Here is a 25,468-nt window from a genome sequence, read left to right on the forward strand (position 1 = left end):
TGGGTTATAATTTAATAGAATAGATGATGTATTCATTGCTATATTCTTCAAATTCCCTTTTTGGGGGGCTGTTTATCTAACCTAGTAATTATTTGTTGCAGGTAAAGACAAATAACCTCACTTTAGTGCCAATACAGATAAAGGATGGGATAGGATGGGCTTGTGGCAAGCAAGTCTCTACCTCCATCCAGTACTATTTTGAATTTAAATTTGCTCTTCTTAGTAGGACAGACATATGCTACTGCTTATTTCAGATGTTATAAAGTAGATCTTTTTCAAAGAACACTGAATTGAAACTGCCTGGTTTTGCATTCTGTGTTCACACTGATTTATAGTTTTTAGTCAAAATATGAAGATTAGGAGCTCATTATTAGAAACAGTTCTGTGCACTGAATCTTGAAAGAAACTTGCCACTTTAGACTAAATTGTGAGTACGGGTATCACTGTCATAAGTGTAAAGCATTAGATTCTAGCTTGAAGCTGTGTGATATGTGCAGGTGCTGTGTAAATTCTCAAACAGTGCTTTATTCTTTCAGGAAATACAAGAATTTGAACAGTACATTTTGTTGACTAAGAGGCTTCACGTTGTGCCAAATGTTGTCAAGCTTTACAATCTGACTAAGGCTGAGGGAATTAAGATGTAACCACCCGAGCAGTGTAGTTTGGCAGGTTTTCTGAAAACAGTTATCAAATCACAGATACAAATTACAGATGAGAACAGCATGCTGACTATACTATGAAATCAACAATATTTAATGATATTAACCTATGTTATTAGTATAATTCACATCCTTCAAGCTGACAATATTGAAGCCATCTACTTTGAGCTTAACAGAATGAAGGTGAACTTGTTTCTTCCTACTCGTATTTGGGGAAAGGAGGAATTCCCTGCAGAACCATATTGCAGGTTCCCACCAACACTTAAGTCCTTGTAGAATCATAGAATCAACCAGGTTGGCACAGACCTTTAAGATCAAGTCCAACTGTTACCCCAGTTCCGCCAAGTTCACTACTAAACCATGTCGCTAAGGACCTCATCTACATGGTTTTTCAACACATCAACCACAGATTCCATCACTTTCCTGAGAAGCTTCGTGGACTTTATTAATCTTCAGACACATAGCATGAAGTTACTCTTTCAGCTGCTTGTTTTTACACTTCTGTAGAAATAGGAAAAATAGTTACTCCTCTGCAAAAAGGTAAGACTTCCCTAGCTTTGCAGAACAGATGCTTATGCAAAGATTCTTACAGAAAGTGCTATTGCATTCTGTGTTGGGTAGCTTTTTAAAAACAAAATGTCCAAATACTGATACAGGTGTTTAAAAAATAGTTTTAGTTTTGCATAGGTTTTCTGCAATGAAGGTTTCTTACCTAACAGCACAGATGTAAAGGGAAATACTTAAGAAGAGGATTTGAAAAATCAGATAAAAATTTTAGATATCTTAGGTTTAAAATTCTGGATCTCTTCTTCCTTAAATGCCTCTAACCTTGTGATGGTTCTGAATATCTTTCCAGAGTCTGCTGTGACTGCAGTGGCTGTTAATGGTTCAGCTCGGACTCCAAGAAGAGGTCAGAACAGGAGTACACGTACTTCAAAGCAAGTTGATACTGATACAAAAGTTATTGAAATCCTTTGTAAAGAGCATGATTGTAATTTAGATGAGGTAATGCCTGTGTTTTAAAGTCTCTTAAGTCTGTCTGCTAGGCCCCATCTGGAATATTAATTTATTTAAATGTTTTTTTAGAGTCTCAGTACTTGCGCTTGCTTACCTATTCCCTCAGGTTTAGTAGTGAAGGTATTCTACCATTCTGTAGCTTGTCTAGTAGGTAGGTAAAAAAACCCAAAACAAACAACAGCCAACCAAATGTAGAAACCCAATACAGAAAAACTCAAGCCCTTTGGTATGGGTGATAATTTTGCGAAGGAAACTGAACTGTGAAGAATGGAGTATGAAGTTAGAGGTTGATCAAAGCATGTAGCATGTGAACACAGGGCTGCTCTAGTAGGGTTTCACAGCTGCATGATATGAGAAGATGTACACAGCAAGTACGTTGCTTCTGTGTGAGTTCTTAAAGACCCCATTCCCCTTTCCTTTCTCTGATAAATCTATTCCTGTGTAAAAAGGACTAATTTCTGAATATCCAAGCAGATGGTGGAAGTGAAAATGTAAAAGGGCTGGGAAGAATGCAGTTCTTTCCCAGTTTAGTAACTTAAAGCAGTGCATAATTCATTGCTGGAACATGCTTACATATCACTGTTTTGGATATGTAAACAACTTAATTTTTGCTTTATAGAAAACAAAACAGTGCTTTACAGGAGTGTCTTATTTAGTTTGTTGATTTAAAGGTGTGAAAGCAGTGTGTGTGCGGCTGCCTCTGTCTATTGCTAATGTCATGTTTTTTCTTTTTTCCTTTTTTTTAGGTCAAAAATGTGTACTCCACAAGCTTCATTCCCTTCTTGAATTCTATTGGTATTGTAGCTTCAAGTGGGCTACCAGAGGTAATTGAAGGAATTTAAGACTGTTCAATAATAGTGCTTTACTTCATGCTGAATTGCTTAAGATTGCCTTTACACACTGATGAAGTTCTAATAGATTCTTCTAAAATAATCTAGAAAATATACTGGTTTTCAGGAATGTGGCTTAGCAGGGATTACAGTATTCATGGAGCATATTTAACTTATACATTTGAATTTTATAGATTAATTTCTTGAGGCTGAACCAGTGCTTTTGTTCAAAGCAAAACATGATATTGGAGTTGCATATCCATGATCTTGGTGAAGCCATTAATCTAAAATACAACTGTTAAAATATCATGTCTCTGAAGTCAGTCTATAAATGCATACAGTCTTAAATTACACCCCTGAATTTAAATATAATTGAGACATGTTACTGTAGTCATGTTGGTGAGAGATCCAAAAGATTAGGCCCATTTTCACAACCAGCAGAGTTTGGACTGCTGTGTTCATGCAGAATTACTTTCATCTTGCTGAGTTGTAGCCTGGATGCAGGAGACTACAACTGTATGCAATTGCATGTGAGAGTGTGCCTTAGAAGGTAACTTCTTGTAATGTATTTACTTCCATCATTCTTAAAAGAGTAGGTTTATCTGTGTGTCACCTATAGATACGGTAACCTGAAAATCTGAAGCTGTATAGGAGGTATTTGCAGCTTGCTTTTTCTTGGAGAAAGAAGGGAACTAATTTGGGTTCATACGCACTAGTTGCCTGTTTTCCAGAGCACAGAATCATTTAGCATGTTTGAGAGCTTAAGGAAGAAATAATTGAGGTGGCTGCTGCCTTCTGCAAGAGCACAGCAGCAGATTTGCAGTGGAGACTAGTATCTGGCCCTCATAAAAAAAAAAAAAAATTCCTGACTTCTGGTTAACATTAGGCACTCAAACCAAAATCCAAACTGAAAACCAGCAAACACTCCTGTGAAACGAAGTCATCTCAGTATGGGATCTAATCAACTAAGAAATGTTTAACAGAAGCTTAAAAACCCCAATAATATGTATATGAAATAATGGTCTGTGTTTTTTGTAGAAATAGGCATGTCTCTTAAGAATTACACCAGTACAGATATTAATATGAAATGGGGAAACTCTTATTCTCAGAACAAGAAGCTTTTGACTTTGGGCCTTGGCCTTCATCTCCAAACCAGCAGAAACAGGAACTGAGCCAATTGTTCTAAGGACAGTCATTTTACTTTTCCTGCTCCTATATACACCTCCTTTTTTTCTGGAGGGAAAGGTTTAAAGGCCTGGAAATGTTAGCTGGATTTGCAGGGCTCTGTCTCCCACTCTACTATTTTTAGCTTCTTTACAGTGCCAGGACCTACATTTCTTCAGAAAAGTGGCATGATCTTGGATTATTTTATCTTCTAAAGAAATTATCTTTGTTTGTATGTGGGAATGATAATTTTCCTCTGGGTATATTTTGGCTGTTGTGTAAGAAATGACTTTGTGAGCTCCAAAGTCATTCTCTTAGCATTTCAGCATTGTATTCATGAGGTGGGACTAGCTTATATTATTCAGTAAATTGTCAGACTTATTCCTGTAAAATAAAGTTGTTGGGGTTTTTTTTTTCCTCTAATATTTTTTGAGGTTGAAGTTATCTTGCAGCAGTATGAGGAGCTCTATCTCAAAAACAAGGATATAGATGCAAGATTATTTCTGGATCATGATGAAACTCTACAGCCAGATGTCATGGCACGGTAATATTTCTACTTATTGCTTTTGTTTTATAACAGAAAATGTGAGCTTACATTGTTTTCTTCCTTCTTGTGTTGTAAATGTAAATCTCTGTATCCTGTTGACCTCTTAAAATTTGTTGTTCTGCTAAGATATTTCTGGCATCACCAGCCTTGCTTTACGTTATCACTTAAAATAATTAGACAACATATGACTGGGACTCTAATTATTTGGTAGCTCTACTCTAATTCTCACTCACTCTGTGCAAGCCTGTGTTGTCCAGGGGAAGGAGGAGGCTGAGACCATGTCATTTTAGTTGATTGGATACGCCCAAGGCAGTGTTATGGCTCTAGGGCCAGCTGTCATGGAATGGCTTGGGGCTTAACTGTCCAGACTCTCCTTCCTAAAACCAGATGGTGGCATTTGGAAGCTGCCTGCTGGGAGTGGTCTTCAGCCCATTTTGACTTTCAGCCTGTACCCAGAAATTGTTTGGGGCATGGTAGTTTGCATGGGACAGAAGTGTGGCATGGGTGGTTTAGCAGATTAAAAAATTGAGTACCAGTACCCAGGCACATTCCTTAGTGCTATTGCGTAATAGAGATGTCATGGATCTTCTGGAGTGGGTCCAGAGGTGGGCCACAAAGGTGCTCAGAGGGCTGGGGCACCTACCCTATGAAGAAAGGATGAGAGAGTTGGGGTTGTTCAGCTTGGAGAAGAGAAGGCTCTGGGGAGACCTTGGAACAGCCTTTCAGTACTTAAAGCAGACTTAAAAGAAGAGGATGGACTTGTCAGTAGGGCTGGTAGTGATAGGATAAGGGGGGGTGGCTTTAAACTAAGAGAGGGTGGATTCAGACTAGACATAAGGAAGAAATATTTTATGATGGGAGTGATGAGACACTGAAACAGGTTACCTAGAGACATTGTAGATTCACGGTCAGGTTGGATGAGGCTTTGAGCAACCTGACCTAACTGAAGATGTCCCTGCTCATTGCAGGGGGTGTCAGACTAGATGACCTTTAAAGGCTCCTTCCAACCCAAATTATTCTATGATTCAGCTGGGGTTTTTTATTTTGCTTGGTTTGGGGTTTTTTTGTGCACTTAAATTCCAGTGTTTCCTGACAATTCAGTGTTCTGTAAGTTGATCTGAGGTCAGTGTAAGTCTGTGACTTTATCTGTGCTAGAAAAGTATATTCATTTAAAATCGGATTAAAATGGAGGTAATACCAGCTATACTTAAAATTTAAGCTGTTTATCAGCAAGATTAAAAAATTAAAAAGACGTTGAAAGGAAACTTTGGAGGTCTTCTAGTCCAACATCCTGCTTGAAGCAGATCTACTTGGGAATTGTTCTAAGAACTGGAGTGGTTCGGTATCTAGGTCTTCTAAAAATCTGTTTCACAGTTTTCGGATTAATAAGTCTTTAGAAAGCATTATTTTTTGGGTTACATTATTTCTTCTAAGCTTTTTTTTTCCAATTCTGTAGCTCACAGGTGGACAGGATGCCACTAAAACCCAATTCAGACGAGGAACATATTCTTACACTTCCACAGACTCCTGTTCGGTAAGAGTTTTTCTTTTAAGCTGTGTTCTTTTGTTTAATGGCCTAACTAGAAATATTCATCTTTAGAGTAGTTGTTTTAAAGTAACTGGGGTTTGGGGTTATGGTGTCTTTTTACTTTTATATAAACCAGAGTGCAGTCCTGCTCAGTAATAAGCAGTGAGCAGGTATTGAGGGGTGCTGAGTGCCCTCAATTCCTGGTACAGTTGTTAGAAAACAGAAAGCTTTTTACTGAGATGTCTAAGAAGTGCAAGTTGCCTGTAAAAAAGATTGTTGTATTTGTTCTTGTGAGACTGCAACTTTATACTTCCCTGGTAGTACTTATGCCTGCTGTATTTCTGTCTTCCTTTCCATCTTTACTTTAGCTCTGTATCTTTTGGCTTCCTTTCCTGATACCAGATTGTATATGCACAAACATTTTTCCCATGATCTTTATCTTCGTAGTATTGATTTTTCTGTAAGGAAAGATTAACCACTTTTCCCTTTTTGACAAAATCAGTTCTTAGAAATTCCTGGACACTCAAGAACCAACCAGCTGTGTCATTGCAGTGCCGTGTGCTGTGTGGACAAACAAAAAAGTCCATCCAGGCAGTAGTTTGTTCTTAAAAGCCGTTCTTAAGCTGTCAGGTTTAATAAAATCGACAGTTCTTGTTCCAAGCTTGTTATATAAATGCTTTTCAGTTTAGCATGCTGGAGAGATAAGAAGTTAAATATTGTACCCTAAATTATTACTTCAGTTTTCTCAATTGAGTAAAATTATTTTAGTTTTTATTAAAAATACTTCTACAGTGTGTATCTGCTTGTGGAAGAATCAATTAGACTTTGGGCTTGTGCATCCACTACAAATCTATTTAATGCCATCTGCAGAAACTGTGTTCTGGCCATCAGAGCAGTAACAAAGCTTTTCGGTTAGGCACCAAAAAGCTTCTTAAAAATAATAGAAGGAGGCATGCAGCTGAGATAGATACTGGTCAAGTTGTGAAATGAAAGAACTTTTAATCACCTGTGTCTGCAAAAGGCTTTGTATTTGATTGCCTTAGTGGTTCCTTTTAGTCTTATGCTTCAAATCTTTAGGTGCCAATGATGCTTTTTTAGGCATAAAGGCATCAGTTTGCCTTTCAGTTCCCAGACTGAATGTGTGATTTTGGGAACTAGACCATCTATAACATGCAGTATATTTAACAATAAAGTCCTTGATAACAAGTCCCATTTTTGGCAGATATAGGTAGCTATTGATACTTTTCAGGTATACTGGAAGTAAAACCCTCTAACATTGTGAAAGACACTTCATTAAAGTTTTTGGTATGGAAGGTCTATTAAGAAGGTCCAGGAGGACCAAATTTCTGCACTGATAAAACGTTTTGAAATGTGCTGAACCATCTTTGATTTTCAGAGGAGGTGGAGTGAGATATTTACATTTTCTCCATCGACACCTGGGCTTTTCTCTGAGCTTTCCAAAACTGATGCCATTTAAGACAGTTCAAGCACAGGCTTAGTAACACCAGCAGTGATTTGGGTTGTTTTTCATAAAGCCACAGAACTGTCACTAGATGGCAGTAAACCTTTGATCACTAGCATAGCCAGAAAGCCTGTCATTTACTCCCTGAATTAACTAGACCACTTTACAGCGTATGTTGAAAGTACTATACTTATTATTTTGAATCTTCTTATAATGTCATCTTTCTGGACTTAGTCACTTTGGATCTGGTCTAAAGCCCCCTGAAATTGATGAGAATCTAATAATTTTCATCAGTGGATTTGTATCTGGTCATTTATATAGAAAGCAGTAGATAAAATGGGTGTAAGTACTATTTCAGAGTATAATGAGAATGGGTCGTTTGGTTTTATTTTTTTTACACTGTTTTTCCTTGTTGCTTGTAGTGTTCTGGCAGAAGTCTGCATCCTTTTCCCCTCCCCTAATATTTTGAAACTTAAGAAGATTTTGTATTTAAGATCTGTCTAACCTAGCTACAGATAGAGCAGGTGGAATAAGGATTACAGAAATTGTAGCCTTTCTATTGGAAATGGAAGGAATTGAAGGTAAAGTAAGAATTTAAGTTTTAATGTGATTCGAGTTCAGATCTAGGGAGGGAGAAGGCTCTGTTATCTTCCTGTTGCCAGTAGGAATGTTGACAACTCTGCCTCTGAAAAATGTATTTTAAAGCATCTGTGTTAAAAAGGGCTGTATTTTTGAAGAGTCATAGAATCATTTGAGTTGGAAGGGACCTTTAAAGATCCCCTAATCAAACCCCACTGCAGTGAGTCCTTCTTGGCAGGTCTGCTCTCAATCCCTTCATCACTCAGCCTGTATTGATACCAGAGGGTGCCCTGACCCAGGTGCAGGACCTTGCATTTGGCCTTGTTGAACTTCATGATGTTCATGTGGGCCCACTTCTTGAGGCTGTTTGGGTCCCTCTGGATAGCAACCCAGTGGCGTGTCAACTGCTCCACTCAGCTTGGTGGGGTGTTGTGAAAGGCCTTACAGAGGTCCGGATAGACAATATCCATAGGACTTCCCTTGTTCACTGATGTAGTCAGCTCCATTATAGAAGCTCACCAGGTTAGTCAGGCGGGACTTTGACCTTGTTGAAGCCATGCTGGCTGTCTCAAATCACCTCCCTGTCCTCTATGTGCCTTAGCGTAGCTCATAGGAGGATCTGTTCCATGATCTTTCCAGGCACAGAGGTTGGGGCTGACAGGTTGCTACTTTCTTGTGACTGCCATATTTTAATACACCTTACTTATTACACTTTGGAACAGGTGACCTGAAACATAAAAGCTGTCTTCATTCACCAGGCTTTGTATTATTTTTGTACAAAAGCCAAAGAGGGTTTGGTTTCTCTTTGTTTTGTTGGGTTTTTTTTTGTTTTGGTTGGGTTTCTGGTTTTTGTTCCGGATTTTGTTGTGGTTTTTTTTTTTTTTTAATGTTTTGTTGGGGAGTTGCTTGATTTGGCCAAATGTTTTCACATAGAAAAATTATAATTCCATTCTTATTGCTTTTTAAAAGTGTGTGTTAGTGTTTATTACTTAATTTATGTCCTTTTGGTTATTTACTTGCAGATTATAATAATTCTAATAATTAAATGATTAGATAAAATTAGATAATTAGAATTTAATGGTTAACACAGTACAACATTTCCCAGCAGACTCTTTGACAACTGGAGTGAGAACTAAAATCATAGGTTTTTTGGGTTGCTTTTTGTTTGTAGAATTGCTGTTCAGTTTCTGGAAACTGTCAAGCCAACCTTAGTGTGTATTATGCATTTTATTGTATTTTTCCAGAGCTGCAATGAATAACATTCAGCAACTGAGTATGATTTTAAACTCGGCAGCTGATAAACCATCAGATACTCTCATCAAGTATTTCAATGTAAGTGACTAGAAGGAAGATTTGTGAAAGATTCTTGGGATTATCACTCAAGTGAAATACTCGCCTGTATATTGTGTGTTTTGGGGGACTTCCTTTTTAACAGCCGTTTTTTGAGGTATATTTTAATTGGGATGGTTTAAATATAGTTATTAATTTTGGAAAGCACTTCTAGCTAATTGTGTACTGCAGCATTATAAGTTCTTGAATCTTTTTGTTATTGCATGAAATACTAAGGTTTATGTATATAGATAAGTATCGCACTGAATACTAAGGTCTATTTATGTATGTTTGTTTATGTATGTATGATGGAAAAAGAAAGGGATATGGAAAGGGAGCTGAAGAAAAGGAGTATCTAATTAGGAGATCGCGTGTCCACATTCAGCAGCTTAAGCACATTTCTAACTTTAAAGTCGTCAGTGTCGATGGTACTAGTTGCATATTAATTGAGTTAGTTGCAGCTAGTTGCATATGACACATGAAGTAGTTTATACTGGAAGTGGGTGAACATACACAATGATTCTATCTTCTTAAATAATCCACTTTTATTTATGTGGATGAGCTGATTGAGAGATATTACAAAGTGAAGCAGGACTAATGCGCTTAAATCAATTAAGGTGTTTTTGCAGTAAAATGTACTTTCTTTGCATTTCTTTCCCCTGCCCGCCTTCTTGTATTTTTTTAGAATTGCACAGTGAACCCTAAGGATAGTATCCTGAAACGAGTGGAAAATTTTGACCACATCTTCAAAAAGAAATTTGCTGAAGCAGTTGGACAGGGATGTGCTGAAATTGGCGCCCAGGTAACTCACATTTTGGTTGAGTATTACTCATTTGAACTCTGTTGGTACTAGCTAATGTGGGACCTGACTTCCCGACTGTCCTCCTTCAGTGCATATCAGTAATGGTAAAAAGTAACAATATTCTTTTCAACTTGAGAAACAAACAGGTATTTTTTCCTAAACGGCTGCAAAGATAGTACCCAACAAATTATTTATAAGATATAAGGAGTGACAGGAAGCAGGTGGAAATACGTTGGAAATATTTCAATGAAGAATGAGAAAATTGTGGGGTAAAATAGTGAAACGCCTGTTTGTATTCTTTCATGGCTTTGTTCAGCTTTGTAAAAGAAGTATCAGGGGAGAACTTACCACCATGTTTCAGTGTTTAAAGTGTGGCTACAAAGAAGATGGAAGCTCTTTTTACAAGGAGTCCCATGGGAAAAATGAGGGGAAATGGGTGCAAGTTACTCCTGGGGTGATTCTGGTTGGACATCAGGGGAAAATTTTTCACAGTGAGAACAATCAGCCGTTGGAACAATCTGCCTGTGGAAGTGGTGGATTCCCCACCGTTGGCCACTTTAAAGATTCAGTGGGACAGGGTGCTGGGCCATCTAGTTCAGATCACGGTTTGCCAAGAGAGACTGAGGGACTGAACATGTTCTTAATTGCTTGAACATGAGGGTCTGCCTGTTATAGTCTGTTAAAATTTGAGTTTTTCCTGAGTTTCTTCTTTTTTTAACAGAGATACAAGCTTGGAGTTCGCCTGTATTACAGAGTAATGGAGTCAATGCTGAAGTCGGTAAGTTAAGTACTGGTAGCTTAGTACTGGCATTGCATTCACAAATACTAAGAAGATTCACAAGTCTGATTTTATTTATATATATTTCAGGAGGAAGAGCGCCTCTCAGTGCAGAATTTCAGGTATGTTCCCCTAACTTATTACCAAAGTCTGCTAGTTTTGTGTTAGAACAAGTATTAATAATTTTCTTTCTCCTTAGCAAACTTCTGAATGGTAACATCTTCCACACATCTCTTCTGGCATGTGCTGTTGAGGTTGTCATGGCTACATATGGCAGTAAGTTGAAGCTTAAATCCTAGATAGCATTGTTATTTATTGGTAATTATTGCCATTTGTTCTAATACATAAAATACAGCAAATATATAAAAAAAAGTGCTTACTGAAATTTCTGAGGTAGAAATCAGTCATTAAGTACAAAAAAGGAAGAAACATCAGAAGTGGAAGAATGTCGTAGTCTTGATAATTTTTGTCCATTTTCCCTGCAGGTAATGCTTCACAAAGTGATGGTACCAGTGCTGAAACAGACTTGTCTTTCCCATGGATTCTCAATGTATTTGATCTAAAAGCTTTTGACTTCTACAAGGTGATTGAAAGCTTTATTAGAGTGGAGCCAAGCCTAACAAGGGAAATGAAAAAGCATCTAGAGCGTTGTGAACATCGAATTATGGAGTCTCTTGCTTGGCAGTCTGTAAGTAATACTTCAAAGTAGTATTTGTCCTTGTATAATGTGCATATCTAGAAAAGGGAAATCCCACACAACTCTATAAAATAATTTGTGGTCTTGCTGAGATTTATTTGTGGCAAAAGAAATTACAAGAGCAGAACAAGATTAGTTTTGGCGTGTCTTCAGGTTTTGAAAAAAAGTATGTCAGAGAAAGAAGTCAACATAGCTCTGCTGATTTATGTGATTGTAAGCTAACATCATTTTACTAGTCTGACATGAATCATGAAGGTAATACCCTTAAAACAGCATTTTGTTACTAAAGGCAATAAATTCTATGCTTTTATGAAGTTTTATCCATATCCCACTTGGCAGTAGGGCTTTAGTTCTCTGCATCTGATATGTTTGTTAGTAGTACTTAAAATAATGATGTGCATTGTCCTTTGCACTTCAGTCACTTTGGTATTTTTTGGATGCCATTAAAATAAAATGCTGGCAGGTGGATTGTTTTTCTAGGCTGGATTGCAGAAAATCAAACTTTGTTTCTTTATATTGTGTGTTATTTATAAACCAAAAATGTGCTATTTATGCCACAGAACAGGACACTACAAACATGTGTCATTTTGACCAGAGACACATAAAACAACTGTTTAAAAACCCATCGCATATCCTACAGTTCTGGAAAGTTTAAAACCAATATGCCATAACTAATGGGACAGTTTAGTCGTGGATCAAGTTTCTTTTTTCAGGTTAATCTGCATATGATTTGTGTATGACTTCAGAGTGAAAAGTTAACAGTTTACTAGTATGGGTGATACTTCGCCAGGCTGTGCCATTAAACTCCTGGATTCAAGGAGCATTGTTGTACCCGAGCAGCAAGAGCCCCATCCATGTCCAGGTTTCTAGCTCAAGAGAAACATGCTGGCCTCAGGGTTATACGGAAGCAATTGCCGTGCTTCAAGCTGAATCTGGTGGACCACCTTGTACCAATGAGACCTTGCCACTAGATTTTCCTTGCTCGTGCCTCTCTAAATGCGCCCTGTTATGAAGGTGATCTTTCTATTGTGGGTGCCAAGGCTTGTAAATCCAGGTCCATGCTCATCACCATGACACTGTGTGTTTCCCAGGATTTCTGGTGCAGTGCTCTAGCTGCTGTACCAGAGTGTAGATTTTTCCCTATGTAAAACTTCTACGTGTTTGGTGTCTTGGGAAACACACATGGCCTCTCTGTTGCTGTATGAATTTGTCATTTTGGCATTCTTTGAATAAGAAAGCACTTGAGGCTGAGAACCTTTCTGCCAAAGCCTACAAAAGCAGGGAAGATGAGGCAGTATTTCAAGAGGCAGGCATTGTTTTAGGAAGCTTGAAGACATATAAAAAGTGCTTGTTTGAGAATTGCAACATTCAGAGGACAAAAGGCAGAGGTGCACATACCCAAGGCTGACTCTACAAGCAAGAAGTGGCTCCTGCTACATTCTGCAGACCAGTTTGCAGCCATCTTACTGATCAATAAGCCTCATCTACCAGATTCTATCCAGTAATTCAAGCACCACAGGCAGATAATGATTTGGGCTTGGGCTTTCAGACTGGAAAATCCCAAGCATTTTGTTTTCAAACATTACAGGTATAGTTGCAGACTTGTGTGAAACAACTTATAATGTCAACAAGCACAGGATTATTTCAGGTTTTCTGAGCGGTCCATTTGAACGTATTTTAATGCATTGAATCTTCTTGAGTTTTCAGAGGTGTATGTTTGGTATTGCTTGGGGTGGATTATATAGGTGATTTGAGTGTTAATACAATATTTGAGTTGGAAGGGACCTACAGCAATCATCTAGTGCCAGTAAGATACGTGGAGTGGAGCACAGTGGAGGGAATAAAAAGAAATGTGCAATACACGTATCCAGAGGTCCTTCTGCTTCCTTGAACTGGTTGTCATGGACAGTGTGCAGTCTGCAGTTGCCGTAGCTTTATCACTAGAGGGCACAGCAGGATTCCCTCAAAAGCTGGGGGAAGCTGTGGCAGCCAGCTGCAGGAAGCTGGAGCCTGTGTACAGACACCTTGTGATTCTGCATGAAGGCTTCCATTGCCCCTTCCAGCTACCCATGAGGGAAGGGCTGTGAGTTGTAAGCAGCAGACTACACAGTGCTGGCTCAGGAGACAAGAAGTAGTGAAACATTATCTGTGCTAAAATGTCTTGCTGGGTCTCTTGAGTCCCTGGAGTGAAGGACCTGAGCCTCATGCATTGTATGGCCGCACATATAAACCTAAAGCAATGAGTGCAGAAAATCCACCCAGTAGCTCATATTTAAATATTAGCTGGTTTAGTCTGACCAGTGTTATTTATTAGCAACCGGAAAAAATGCTTCTGAGGCTGACTTGCAAGACTGTTGGTCAGGTGTCGCAGAAAGGTTCAGCTAGTGAACAAAGTGCTGGTTTACCATATTCTCCTGCAGTTCATTACCTGGATATTGTCTCCATGTAATGGTGTATGAGGTTTGCGGAAGTGTCTGCTTAATTAGTAATTCCCTCAAGACGGGGGAGGCAGCTAGGGTGGCGTAGTTCATACCAGTAAATATCTTCTACCTCCAAACACTTGATAAAGGAGGAGGGAAAGGCTGGATGATTCCTGCTTTTAGTCATAAAGAATATCTCACCATAAGTGATTGCTTTGGGTTAATTTTAAACAACTTATCTGATAATCCAAAAAAGGTGGAATGTCAAAAAAGTTCAAGTGTTCTTAATGCGGTTACATAATGTTGTTGTTGGTTGCTTGTTTTTTTTTCTTTTTTTCTCAAGAAATGATAAAATGAAGAAAAATGAGGAAAAGCATGGAATAAATAGAACTAATTAAAAAAAAAATCTAGCTTGGTAAGTAAGGATAGAAACATTTGAAAAATACTATAAATACTTGCATAATGCAGCTCTGATTTCCCCAATTATTTTGCATGGCTTTGTTTAGTTCTTACCTTCCAAATGTACAGTGCAGTGTACATAAGCATTACAAGGCTTATCTGCTCTTTGAAAAGTCACATCTGTATTTATCCAGTCTTTATTCATTCTGCTGACTGCTTTAGGAAATAGGACTTCAATATGAAATTTAAAGGGAATGAGCAATTGAATACAGAATAGTTTGTATTTATTGTAGTTTTACTTGTCACAGAGCTTTCTGGGGGAAAACCAACTTGCATAGCTTCCCTGAAGAAAAAGTCTGAAGTGCATCCGACCTTTAGCTGACTTTGGAAGCTGTATCAAATGAATGTGAAGGATTCTGTTTCTTACTGGGATCTGGAGATAATAAATCACTCCTTCGGTAGTCATTATGAATATGTTTATTGCTTTTGCTTAGCTAGCTGATTGTCGCCTGTGCTTTAGGAAAGAGTGGAAGCTTTTCTAGGTCATCCTTTCTTTTAACAAAAAAAAGCATAGTGAGACAAGAGGTGGAAAAAAGTTGAAGGTTCTTCTCAATAATTCTTAATTTTGAAAAGGGGCAAGATGATTAAATCAAATTGGTTTTACTTAAAACTTTATTTGATTCTAAAGGGAAAAGCTCTATTTATCCACTCAAATATTATTTACCGGTAAGGTCATGATGCTTCCAGATGCAGATTTTGTGGAGATCAGTTTAGAATGTGTTAATAATGTTGCATAATTTTTATTGGCAAAATAGAAATATACCATACAATATTTTTTCTGTAGAACTCTTGTGCTTCATCTCACTACAGTATTTGGTGGCACTATTTTAATTTCATAACTTTAAAGGGGACTGAAATTAATTTATACTTAAAAATAAAGGTTCCTATAACCTGTGTTTTATTTTTATTATATAAATATGATTTAAACCCTGGCATAGTTAAAATTTGTTTCCTATGAAAGGGATAGCTTGTTGCCTGCTAGCCTGGGAGTTCATGCTCAGCCTTTTCCGTAATTCTCTCAAACTGATCTCTCTTCAGGCCAGCCAGAAAAGTAATTGTGAATATCTCAGTGAAGGTTGTACAAACGAATTCCAGAGTCTCTGAATTTCCCTTAGAGAAAGCCCTGTCAACTGCCATGTCACATATTTGACTAGTGTTGCTGCTTGCTGCAGTTCATTAGGAAGAAACAAGGAAGAAACAAGGTCTTCAGTGCAAGCAAATCAAAGTCTATAAATGTTCACAGGCTATTTTAGAAGTGAAATATCTGTAATATTAATTTGCTTCTAGGAACAACATGACTTAGGTGTTTGGGTTTGGTGGTTTTTTTGGTTTTTTTTTTTGTTTTCCTGTGTCATTCAAGAAAGTAAACACCTATGGAATATCCATCTTTGTTATCTGTGTCTGCAAAGCAATCCAGTCATATTTCCCTGCCTCTCAGCTTGCAGTCTGCTTACAAGATGTGAACAGGGAGGAACAGGCAAGGTATTCGATTTCTTTCATGCAGCTGCTTAGAGAATATGCTTCCTACACATGCCTTTGCACACAGTAGGTGAAGAGTGTTCTAAATCATTACATTTGGCATACTTGAAATAGTTTGGGTCACACTACAAAATACTTTCTTCAAGCCAGCCTTTGGTGGGCTGGTGGTGAAATGTATTAAGTCCTTTTGCTATGTCAAGTTTAAGCTGCCCTGTACTGGGGCAGTGGAAGAGTCTTGTTCTTCACTGGAGTTGCAGACCAACCACAACCTTGTCCAAAGGTAAAGTAATTCATGCTAGCCTGGTAGGGTAGGTTAGGAAAAGAAGCATGGTCATGCTTTCCTGGTTAGCTCTATAGAGGGTAAAATGTTCTGTTGTTAACTTGTTGACTCTTCCCTAGGAGTTCAAGCTGTATTCCTGGTAGGAGTGCAGTTTTAAAAGGTTATGTGGTAGCTTTTGCTGTTAACAGGGTCTTACCCCAGCTGGGTCACCTTCTACAACCCCAGAACAGATGTGAAGCTGCACTGTGGCAGGCTGAAGGAAGTTCCTTTGCAGCCTGATTTGGTCTGCTGGCTTCAGCTGCTTTTCTGGTGTTTATGTGTGAGGGACAAACAGATGTCGAACCAAAGAAATATATTGCAATACAGCTGTTCACACCATATTCATCTTTGGCTGTGTTGCTCTTTACACTTGCTATCTTAATTTGTGTTTTTTCAATGGAAGAAGGAACACCAGTATTGATACGTGTTGCGATTTGGAGTTTCAATGACTGATACAAGATCAGGATGGCTCTACAAGTTTACTTGTCTTAATGGTTAAAATATGATCAAAAGTAGGCAAGTGTGCTTTGCTTTATTTATAACTTGCTTCTTGTAGTATTGCCTTAACTGTACTCCATCATGCTTCTCCTTTATCAGCTCATTCTTCTCAGTGGTTTTTATTGTTAATTAAACATGTACAATAAAATCTGCAGTGCTGTTCTATCATGTATCATTGATTTTAACATAACACAATGTTTGCAGTGAGTATTAGTCAACTGTGTAGTTGATATTTATACTCATCCCACATGAGTATGGAGGTATGCTCATCCCACGGATACCTCATCCCACACCAAAGACTTCTGTTGGTTTTAAATTATACAGCACATTGTGCGGAAATGCCTTCCTGAGGAAAGCCATGTATTCCCAAAGAATACATTATTGCATTAATATGACAAACTCACTGAGCTGGAATAACAGCAGACCTACTTTGATCATGCAGTAACGAGAAAAATATTAAATAGGTATGTTTAAGATTTGCTTAGAAACTGTTAGGCAAACCCAGGTCAGGGTAAAGCAGTAAGAAGTTACAGGTAAACAAGTTCTGCTTCGTACTTTGGTATAGTACAAGTTTATGCAGCCTTCTAGTCTTTGATTGTACAAGAACACAGTTATTGTGGAGCTCAGCATACTTGAGTGCTTAGTGCCTGTTTTGGATGTGGAGTACAATTTCAAATTAGGTTTCTGTGCTCTTTGTAAGAAGAAATTAAGCATCTAGGAATGGGAGTTAGTAGATTTGCTTTTGGTATGTATCTTAGTGATGTTTCTTACTAGGTTTGTGTCTGAAGTCGTACACCTCTTCTGGAGGTGGATGTCTACATGCAGTTTGAAGTCCTCTTTGATTTTTGACATCTTAAGTAATTCCTTTTAAAACTGGAGTGAGAAAGTTCCTACTGTTAACATTTTCAGCAGTAGGTTACTGGATAAATACTGTTGTCAGAAGAATTACTATAAAACCTTGTTGATAGGCAGCCAAGTAAGGTTTGGCAGCAAGGTCCAGGTATTGGTGCTGCATCTGTGTACCACAAAGGACAATAGTTCTGGCTTGTATATTGCCCCACAGTCATCAGTGGTGTTTTGTTGGTAATGCATTCCCTCCTGGCACGTTTTGGTATTTGTCAGCATTCCTCCGGACAATGTTTAGGCAAGATTTGGGGCATGATGCAGCTCAGGGGCTATTTTCAACTGCTGGAATAGGTTAGAAGTGAAGAATGTTCGGCTGTGTGGGTGCAAGCTGTGCTTTGCCACTTGCCCTCAAGGCCTTAGGACAGGCCACGGCTCGTTGTGTTACCAGCTACAGACATAGTCGTGGGCTCAACCACGTGAGTGACTTCAGCGCTGGCAAATGAGTCATGCGTTCCATTGCTGTCTCTGCTTTAGGCTCCAAGAGTTGTACGTGTTACTGCACAGCAACCAGCTGCTCTTAGAAAAGCTAAAGAGTGTGTCAGACATACTCCTTTCATGCCTACTAAATTTTGCCTTTCCTTAGATATTGGAAAAACTAATTTGTGAATGATGGGCAGCCTTAGGCACAAAAAAATGCCCGGCATATCCAGAATGACAACATTTGCAAGTATGCTCACTGGCAGGGTATAAACTGCCTGGGAAAATTCACTATTATAAAGACAGGCACCTCAGGAACTACAGGCATTAGAGTGTTCTTGGAGACATCACCCATCCCCTGTGATTGTCTGGATTTTAGGTGCTTAGTATCCTGCCTCAGCTGGAGTTTACTATGGACAGTGTTTTCTAATGTGTAATCTTCTAGGGTTTTTCTTACAGGGGAAAAGCTGTGCTGAGAGTCACCAAACTATTCCATTTCATGTGCTCACCATGCTCCCTTCGAAAAAGTTACGTTGGAAGGGCGCAGCTTTAACCTTAAAGAAGGAACTGAGAATTGATTTGAGGTTTTCTGTCTGGACATACTAAATATACTTCTGCTTGCATCATGAGTGTGTTCTAGAAGCGTGTGTGATGGGAGAAGTCACTGCCACTACTGCTGCTTGGCGTGATAGTGCTAAAGGATCATATTGGTTCTGCTGCATGTGCATTTCATTGGATTTGTTTGGGGGTTTTTTTTTATATACAAAGGTTAGGAATTAGCTCTGACACTTAATTGTGACTTAGTTGTCACAGCTGTGGCTGGAAAGCCTTCTATGGTTTTGCCTTTAAAATACAAGGCACATTCTTACAATTCTGTAAGATGGCTGCTTTTTTGGTATTTGTAAGTATACCATATAGTATCTCATATATATATGTTTATATGCATTTTGGTTTGAGCATATACACAGACACTTTCTAATAAACACATGATAAAATGTGTTTCTTCCATGACTTTATGGTACTCCTGAAGAGTTGCCTTTTATAGAAATCATGCTGTGCTTTTTGAAGCTTGAAATTTTTATCTGCCTTAACAGCTGAAGGCAACTTGAAAAACCAGGAAGAATACCAAATGATAGCCTTCACTGTCTGCACCATCACGCTGAAAAATCTTCCTTGCCACTCCTGTTTATCATGAAGATGACTCAAGCTGTTATTCATGCTTGGGTGTACCCGAGCAAAGCCTCTAGGCTACTGGAAGAGAAACCAGAACACTTAAAGCCAAGGTCCTGTGTTTCCTGCTTTTGTCTGTGTTGGCAATGTGTTCACTTCTTGGTAGACACTCACCAAGTGCACTAAACACTCACTGGGGTTGTAAGGTATTGGTTATGTTAGCACAGTGTTAATGGATTTATTTGTTGCAGGTCTACCAAGTCAGCCCAACCCTTGAGATGCTATTTTGATTCAAGTATAAACATGACTAAAGGGCTTACCTAAGACACAGCAACTGTGCAGAGTTTTCATTCTATGAAATTTGGATGCCATTCTTGATTAAGGATTTAAGTTTTCCCCTGCTTCATCTACTGCTTTAAAGTATGGAGTTTCTCTTGTTAGGGGGATATGTCTCCAACATTGTTAGACTTCCACAATTTAGGTGTTGAGGCTCGCTGTATACTTGAGACAGAGCTTCACTTCCAGCAAGCAATTAATTTTGTTTATCTTAGGCATTTTATGATGGGATTATTCGTTTTCTGAAGGTACCTCTCTCCACTCTACTTTAGACAGCATCTGTCTTAATGACAAACCTAAACTAGATGTATAATGTTAAGGTTAGTAAAAGTGAATCGTCTGTGTAATACTGGGTTTCATAACTCTTTCCTCTTTCCTTCCAGATTAAGGGGGCATTAGCAGGAGGCAGTTATTGAATGATGCCTAGTTTTGCTTTAGGTGGCTACTTGTGCTGTGTATCTCACCTGTAGTCACTGGTGTGGTTTCTGTTCATGTGGATGTCATGTACTGTTACCAGTGTGGCTGTGGAAGCGGAGGATGTGTCATGATTTCTCTGGCTGTAGATTTACAGTTGTAATAGGGAGCTGGGGTTTATAGCCTGTGCACAGTGGAGCTTGCAGCTCTGTTGGTGCAACATAAAAATATCTTGCCTGTGCCTTGTCAAGCTCAAACTGCCAAATTGTATGCCCCTGGAAATGGGTTTTTGTCTCCCTGCTTGCTGCATTTTCTTTAATTTACTGTATGCATAAATGCATGTTTGTTTGTTTTTTGTTGTTGTTGTAGGCCAAATAAGTGCTTTTGTGCCTGCTTTTATACTGTAGAAATGCACAGCATTTCTGTTATATGTTTGTATCACTGAGTGTATGTCTTGCAGTAACTTTCCAGTAATAAAGATTCATTGTCAGGGATGAGGATACACTGTTTTACAGCTGTTGTATAGGCATAGTGCTCACCGTGCTCCAGAAGGGTAATCCCTCTAGGTTTTGTTAAAGCTTTTCATTTGGCTCGGATTGGGTTTGCTTGTCAGAATGGGTTTAGGCACAGGCTGGTGAGTGCCTGTGGTACAGCTGAGGGTTGTGCCACTAATGTCTGGACCTGTGTGCATGGTGTTCTCTTGAACCCCTGAGCAGAGGCTTCAGACTTACCCAGTTAGATTGTACTTAGTCTGAACCTGGCTTGGGTAAGTACCTGGACTGTGATCACCTTGTCCTTCCAGTTTGGGACCTAGCCCGCCCGGAGAAGAGCCTGTGTGTTGTATGCTCTATCTGTGCCTGATGTACCTTCCAGCTGCTCAGGGAACTCTCTGTACTTATCTGGACAGAAATAGCTGCTGGTGTTTTATTCTGTTGGTTTTTTTTTCTGCACTTACCCACCCACAGGAGCATGCGAGCATGCAGTGTATGTGTTAAAGTTTCTTTCACACACAAAAGGTGTTAAGTGGCTTAAGTAAAGAAGCAGATGGTTTTAAATTTGGTTTCATTGATGAAAGGTATTTTTGTTAGGGCTGAAAAGGCAGATACTGTGATACTTGCTTCACCATCTGTATTTTCATTTTTTAACATGTTTTGCTGTATACTTAACAAATTTCTCCATTAGGAAATATCTGCAATGTTACTGTTTTCATTACTTCATTATAGATGCTTCCCACTTTAGTCAAGTGTGGTTCTAATGTTGCATAATTACACAGAAGGGTGAAGACTTGCAACTAATGTCTGCGATTAAGTTGCTTTCATAAAGCAGCAATTTTTGCAGAATTCATCTGAAAAGCAGAAGAGTTATCATAGCCGTGGTTGTTTTTATGTGAGATAGACTTAATACCATTTTCAAGGGAATAACTCTGGATGCCTTCTGTTACTAGCATTGTTTTTACAGGGTTTTTTTTCTTATTTTCTTTAAGGCAGCAACTCACTCTATAAAAAAGGTGGAATTAGAGAAAATTTTAAAGCTGTGTGTATGGAAAAGTATTCTTTTATCTCTCCATAAAAAGATAGGGGCTTCTTGTTAGAGGCCTTCCTTTCTTGTTGCTTGTGGTTTGGTTCTCATGTTTAAGGTGCAGGAAACGTAGCCCTTCTCAGTGCAGGACAGCTTTCAGCTGTTACAGCTGGAGCAGACAGATTGCTTGTTAAATAGAAAAAAAGTAATCCAAAATCTCAGTTCTGGAATTTCTAATTTCCCAACATAGTGGTAGGTTTATAGAAAACCAGATGATGCGTGCAGGATGCCTTGTTTTAATTTTGTGATAAGTTTAGTTTTCATACAGGGAAAAATTGGGCTTGCTTTATAAGCAGTTGTATAAGAGGAACTAGAGTTGGGGGGAGGTGATGAATGAGAGAGTCTTCTATATCAAAGTGGAATTAGAGGAGTAGAACAAACTTCTCCATTCAACTTCTTGCAGAAGTATTAGGCTCTTCAAGCATGGCTTTCTGCATTTGCATTCACCTTAAATGAGCTCTTTTGAGTACGTTCTGAAAACATTGTAATTCAGTGATTGTCAGTTGTATTTATACAATTTTTTCAGCACTTTGATAATTAGATAACAAATGCAGTCAGGGCATTTACAGCTTCTATATTTAGAACCATTTTGATTTACAGTTTGCTTTAGCTTTTGAAAGGTATCCTCTTTCATTCTGTCAGTGATGCTCAAATGCCAGTAACCCTGAGGTATAAATGATAATAGTCTCGCAAAAAAGGGAACTTGTCAGGATTTACAGGTCCGCCCAGGTGCCAGAACTTTCTAATACTACATTTACTGCTGGAAAAGTATGAACAAATTATTCTTCATTGATAATATGCCCAGGAAGTAACTTGGAAGACTAAATAATGTTAGAGGATACCATGCTCAAGTGGGGTTTTCAAAATTATCAGTCTCAAAGTGAACTTCACTGTGTTCACTGTAATTTTAGCTCTTTATGTAATTCTGAAAAATCTCATCTTTGCTTGTTGAAAATACAAATGCAAATCACTTATTTATAAGAGGTGATAGAATCATAGAATAGTTAGGGTTGGAAAGGACCTTAAAATAATCTAGGTCCAACCCCCCTGCCATGGGCAGGGACACCTCACATTAAACAGTGCCAACCAAGCCTCTGTCCAACGTGGCTTTGAACACTGCCAGGGATGGAGCATTCACAACCTCTCTGGGCAACCCATTCCAGTGCCTCACCACCCTAACAGGAAAGAACTTCTTCCTTATATCCAGTCTAAACTTCCCCTGTTGAAGTTTTAACTCATTACCCCTTGTCCTGTCACTATAGTCCCTGACGAAGAGTCCCTCCCCAGCATCCTTATGGGCCCCCATCAAATCCTGGAAGGCTGCTATGAGGTCCCCACGCAGCCTTCTGTTCTCCAGGCTGAACAGCCCCAACTTCCTCAGCCTGTCTTCATACAGGAGGTGCTCCAGTCCCCTGATCATCCTCGTGGCCCTCCTCTGGACTTGTTCCAACAGTTCCATGTCCATTTTATGTTGAGGACACCAGAACTGCACACAATACTCCAGGTGAGGTCTCACAAGAGCAGAGCTGAGGGGCAGGATCACCTCCTTCGACCTGCTGGTCACGCTCCTTTTGATGCAGCCCAGGATACGGTTGGCTTTCTGGGCTGCGAGTGCACAGTGAAGCTGGCTCATGTTCATTTTCTCATCGACCAACACCCCCAAGTCCTTCTCCGCAGGGCTGCTCTGAATCTCTTCTCTGCCCAGTCTGTAGCTGTGCCTGGGATTGCTCCGACCCAAGTGTAGGACCTTGCACTTGTCATGGTTGAACTTCACAAGCCTGGCATCAGCCCACCTCACAAGCGTGTCAAGGTCCCTCTGGATGGCATTCCTTCCCTCCAGCATGTCAGCCGAACCACACAGCTTGGTGTCATCAGCAGACTTGCTGAGGGCGCACTCAATCCCACTGTCCATGTCACTGATAAAGATCGGTCCCAACACCGATCCCTGAGGGACACGACTCGTTACTGGTCTCCAGCCGGACATTGAGCCGTTGACCACACTCTTTGCGTGCTGCCATCCAGCCAGTTCTTTATCCACCAAGTGGTCCACTTATCAAATTGATGTCTCTCCAATTTAGAGACAAGGATGTCGTGGGACAGCACTTGAACGAGAGAAGGCCTTGCGTGCCTCTCCTACTGTTATTTTCTTCCCCAGGCATCCAGCTTTGGCCACTGTTGGAGGCAGTATTGCAGGTTAGCTGAATGTGTGGGGTCTGATCTAATACAGCCATTCCTATCTTCTGCCTGATCTGATGAGCTGTTCTGCAATCTTTGCGTTTCTGTAACTGAGGTTACTTTCATACGAAACACAAGTTTGTAGGTTGATTTCAGATAAGGGTATCTTTCCTACCTGAAGGTTTGTTGTTTGGGTTGTTTTTTTTTTTCCCAGCAGTTCTGGATGAAAAATACAAAGATGTGTTTGACTTTGTATTGGTATTTCTGTAGATGTCAAAGACTTACACTGAATGAAACAGATTGGCTTGCATTCTCTTCCTGAGAAAGACAAAATTTCAAGCTGAGAATAAAAGGTGTAAAATATGTTTTGCTTTTGAAGTGATGGTATGCCGAGGTAAATCAGAGGTGCTGATAGAAAGCTTGCTTGTTTTCCTTGTCTTCTGAAAGTGCTGGTTAAGTATCCAGTTAGCAATGGCTGGCCACCTTGGTTTAGATCAAGAAAATGCTTGCAATCAACTAAACTTTTGCTGCTTTTATTTTTATAAGCATGCCATATCTGCCCTCTGTTGATGAAGAAACCAGACTACAAAGAACAAATTTGTAGGTTCTGATCCTAAAACTGAACTTCTAACCCCCCTTGCATAAGCATATGAATAAAAGTAATGTACTTTCAGGAAGTACTGGGTGCAGCACATTCAGATGCTCAGGAGCTCTGACAACATAAGCCTTTTTTGAGATGCTTAGCTATGATTTAGGAGCAAACCTCCTCATCTAGATCTAAATTTTGGTATAAGCTATTACCAGGGAGGTGGTAGAGTTGGTATCAAAGGCAGGAGCAGACAGAAGGAGTGTCATTCCGTAAAAACATTGCTCCATCCACAGCTCTCCAGGATAATCTTGTTGCAGAACCAGAAAAGGTGGAGGAAACTTCATCCAGTCCTGAATAGCTGGTAGCTTGGCTTTAATATCAGCTTATTGTGGGAGGTACAGGTTCACTCCCCCTCTTCTGAATCAGTCAGATCAGGAATTTCTCAAGCAATGGGTAGATTCTCTAAATTACAGATGTTGCTTTTTTGACTGTGTTCTTTTGTTGTTGTTTGTTTATTGGGGTGGTTTGTTTGTTTTTCCCTCTGGAAAGAGTGAAGTATATTTAATAATAAAAAATATATGCTTCCTCCGACAGTTTTGAGATCTTGAGCTGTTAACTGGTTGGAAAGCTGTTGTACTCGGTTGCACTATGCCATCGCAAAAAGCAGAAGCTACTGCCCTGCAAAGTGGGTGCAAAGCAGAAAGAGCTACTCTTTGTGCTTCCCCAAGTTTTTTTTGCTAATATGCCAAGGAAAGTCTGGTTTAAAGGGGAGTACCCGTACATATGACTTTATCTGCTGTTTCTGCTTGTTAAGTGGGTGATTATTTTTTTTCTTCCTGAAGTTTCATAATCTGAGGAGTAGCTTCTCCTTACCGAGGTGGGGCTCTGGGGTGCTCACTGCTGTAATGCAGAAGCATTGCTGAGCAAGCTGTCGCTCAACCAGTTAACAGCTTTGACAAGCTTGGGAAGAGTGGTAGCCTAAGAAAAATAGCCCAGTAGTGACATTAAGGGCTTTAGTATCGAAGTTTTTGGAGGGAGTGTAATATTAAACAGGCTCTTTAAAGAGATGTATCAAGGCATCAGAGATGCATATCCGGCTTTTGGACTTTGTATGGAAAGTTACAGAATTTCTACTCCTGCTGGGGGTTCTGTGCATTTTTCTGAAGTCGGATGTGAATCAGAAGAGTTCAGGATTCCTAACTGCGATAACTGCCTGTCTTTATATATTACGCAGACTTATCTAAACTATCTTTGAAGCTTAAGTTCATACTATTTGAATTTTCCTGTCACAAGTTGTGTGGGTAAAGATTTCAAAT

At 39.3% G+C, this 25,468-nt stretch overlaps 1 protein-coding gene across 4 annotated transcripts in view; it reads left to right on the forward strand.

The window, feature by feature from the left end:
* RB1 (RB transcriptional corepressor 1) overlaps window positions 1–25,468 on the forward strand; it is a 77,313-nt gene that overhangs the window by 16,453 nt on the left and 35,392 nt on the right. For 2 of the 4 annotated variants that reach the window (XM_065678244.1, XM_065678246.1), the window contains exons 8-17: window positions 1,516–1,664; window positions 2,423–2,500; window positions 4,105–4,214; window positions 5,674–5,751; window positions 9,031–9,118; window positions 9,801–9,917; window positions 10,639–10,695; window positions 10,786–10,817; window positions 10,895–10,971; window positions 11,181–11,383. In XM_065678244.1, coding sequence (XP_065534316.1) covers window positions 1,516–1,664; window positions 2,423–2,500; window positions 4,105–4,214; window positions 5,674–5,751; window positions 9,031–9,118; window positions 9,801–9,917; window positions 10,639–10,695; window positions 10,786–10,817; window positions 10,895–10,971; window positions 11,181–11,383 — 989 coding nt within the window. Of the gene's footprint in view, window positions 1–1,515; window positions 1,665–2,422; window positions 2,501–4,104; window positions 4,215–5,673; window positions 5,752–9,030; window positions 9,119–9,800; window positions 9,918–10,638; window positions 10,696–10,785; window positions 10,818–10,894; window positions 10,972–11,180; window positions 11,384–14,155; window positions 14,431–14,519; window positions 14,925–25,468 lie in introns of those variants that run through there. The other 2 variants (XM_065678245.1, XM_065678247.1) reach the window with 2 other exon arrangements.

Source organism: Lathamus discolor, chromosome 4 (assembly GCF_037157495.1).
Source record: "Lathamus discolor isolate bLatDis1 chromosome 4, bLatDis1.hap1, whole genome shotgun sequence".
In the NCBI taxonomy this organism is placed as follows: domain Eukaryota; kingdom Metazoa; phylum Chordata; class Aves; order Psittaciformes; family Psittacidae; genus Lathamus; species Lathamus discolor.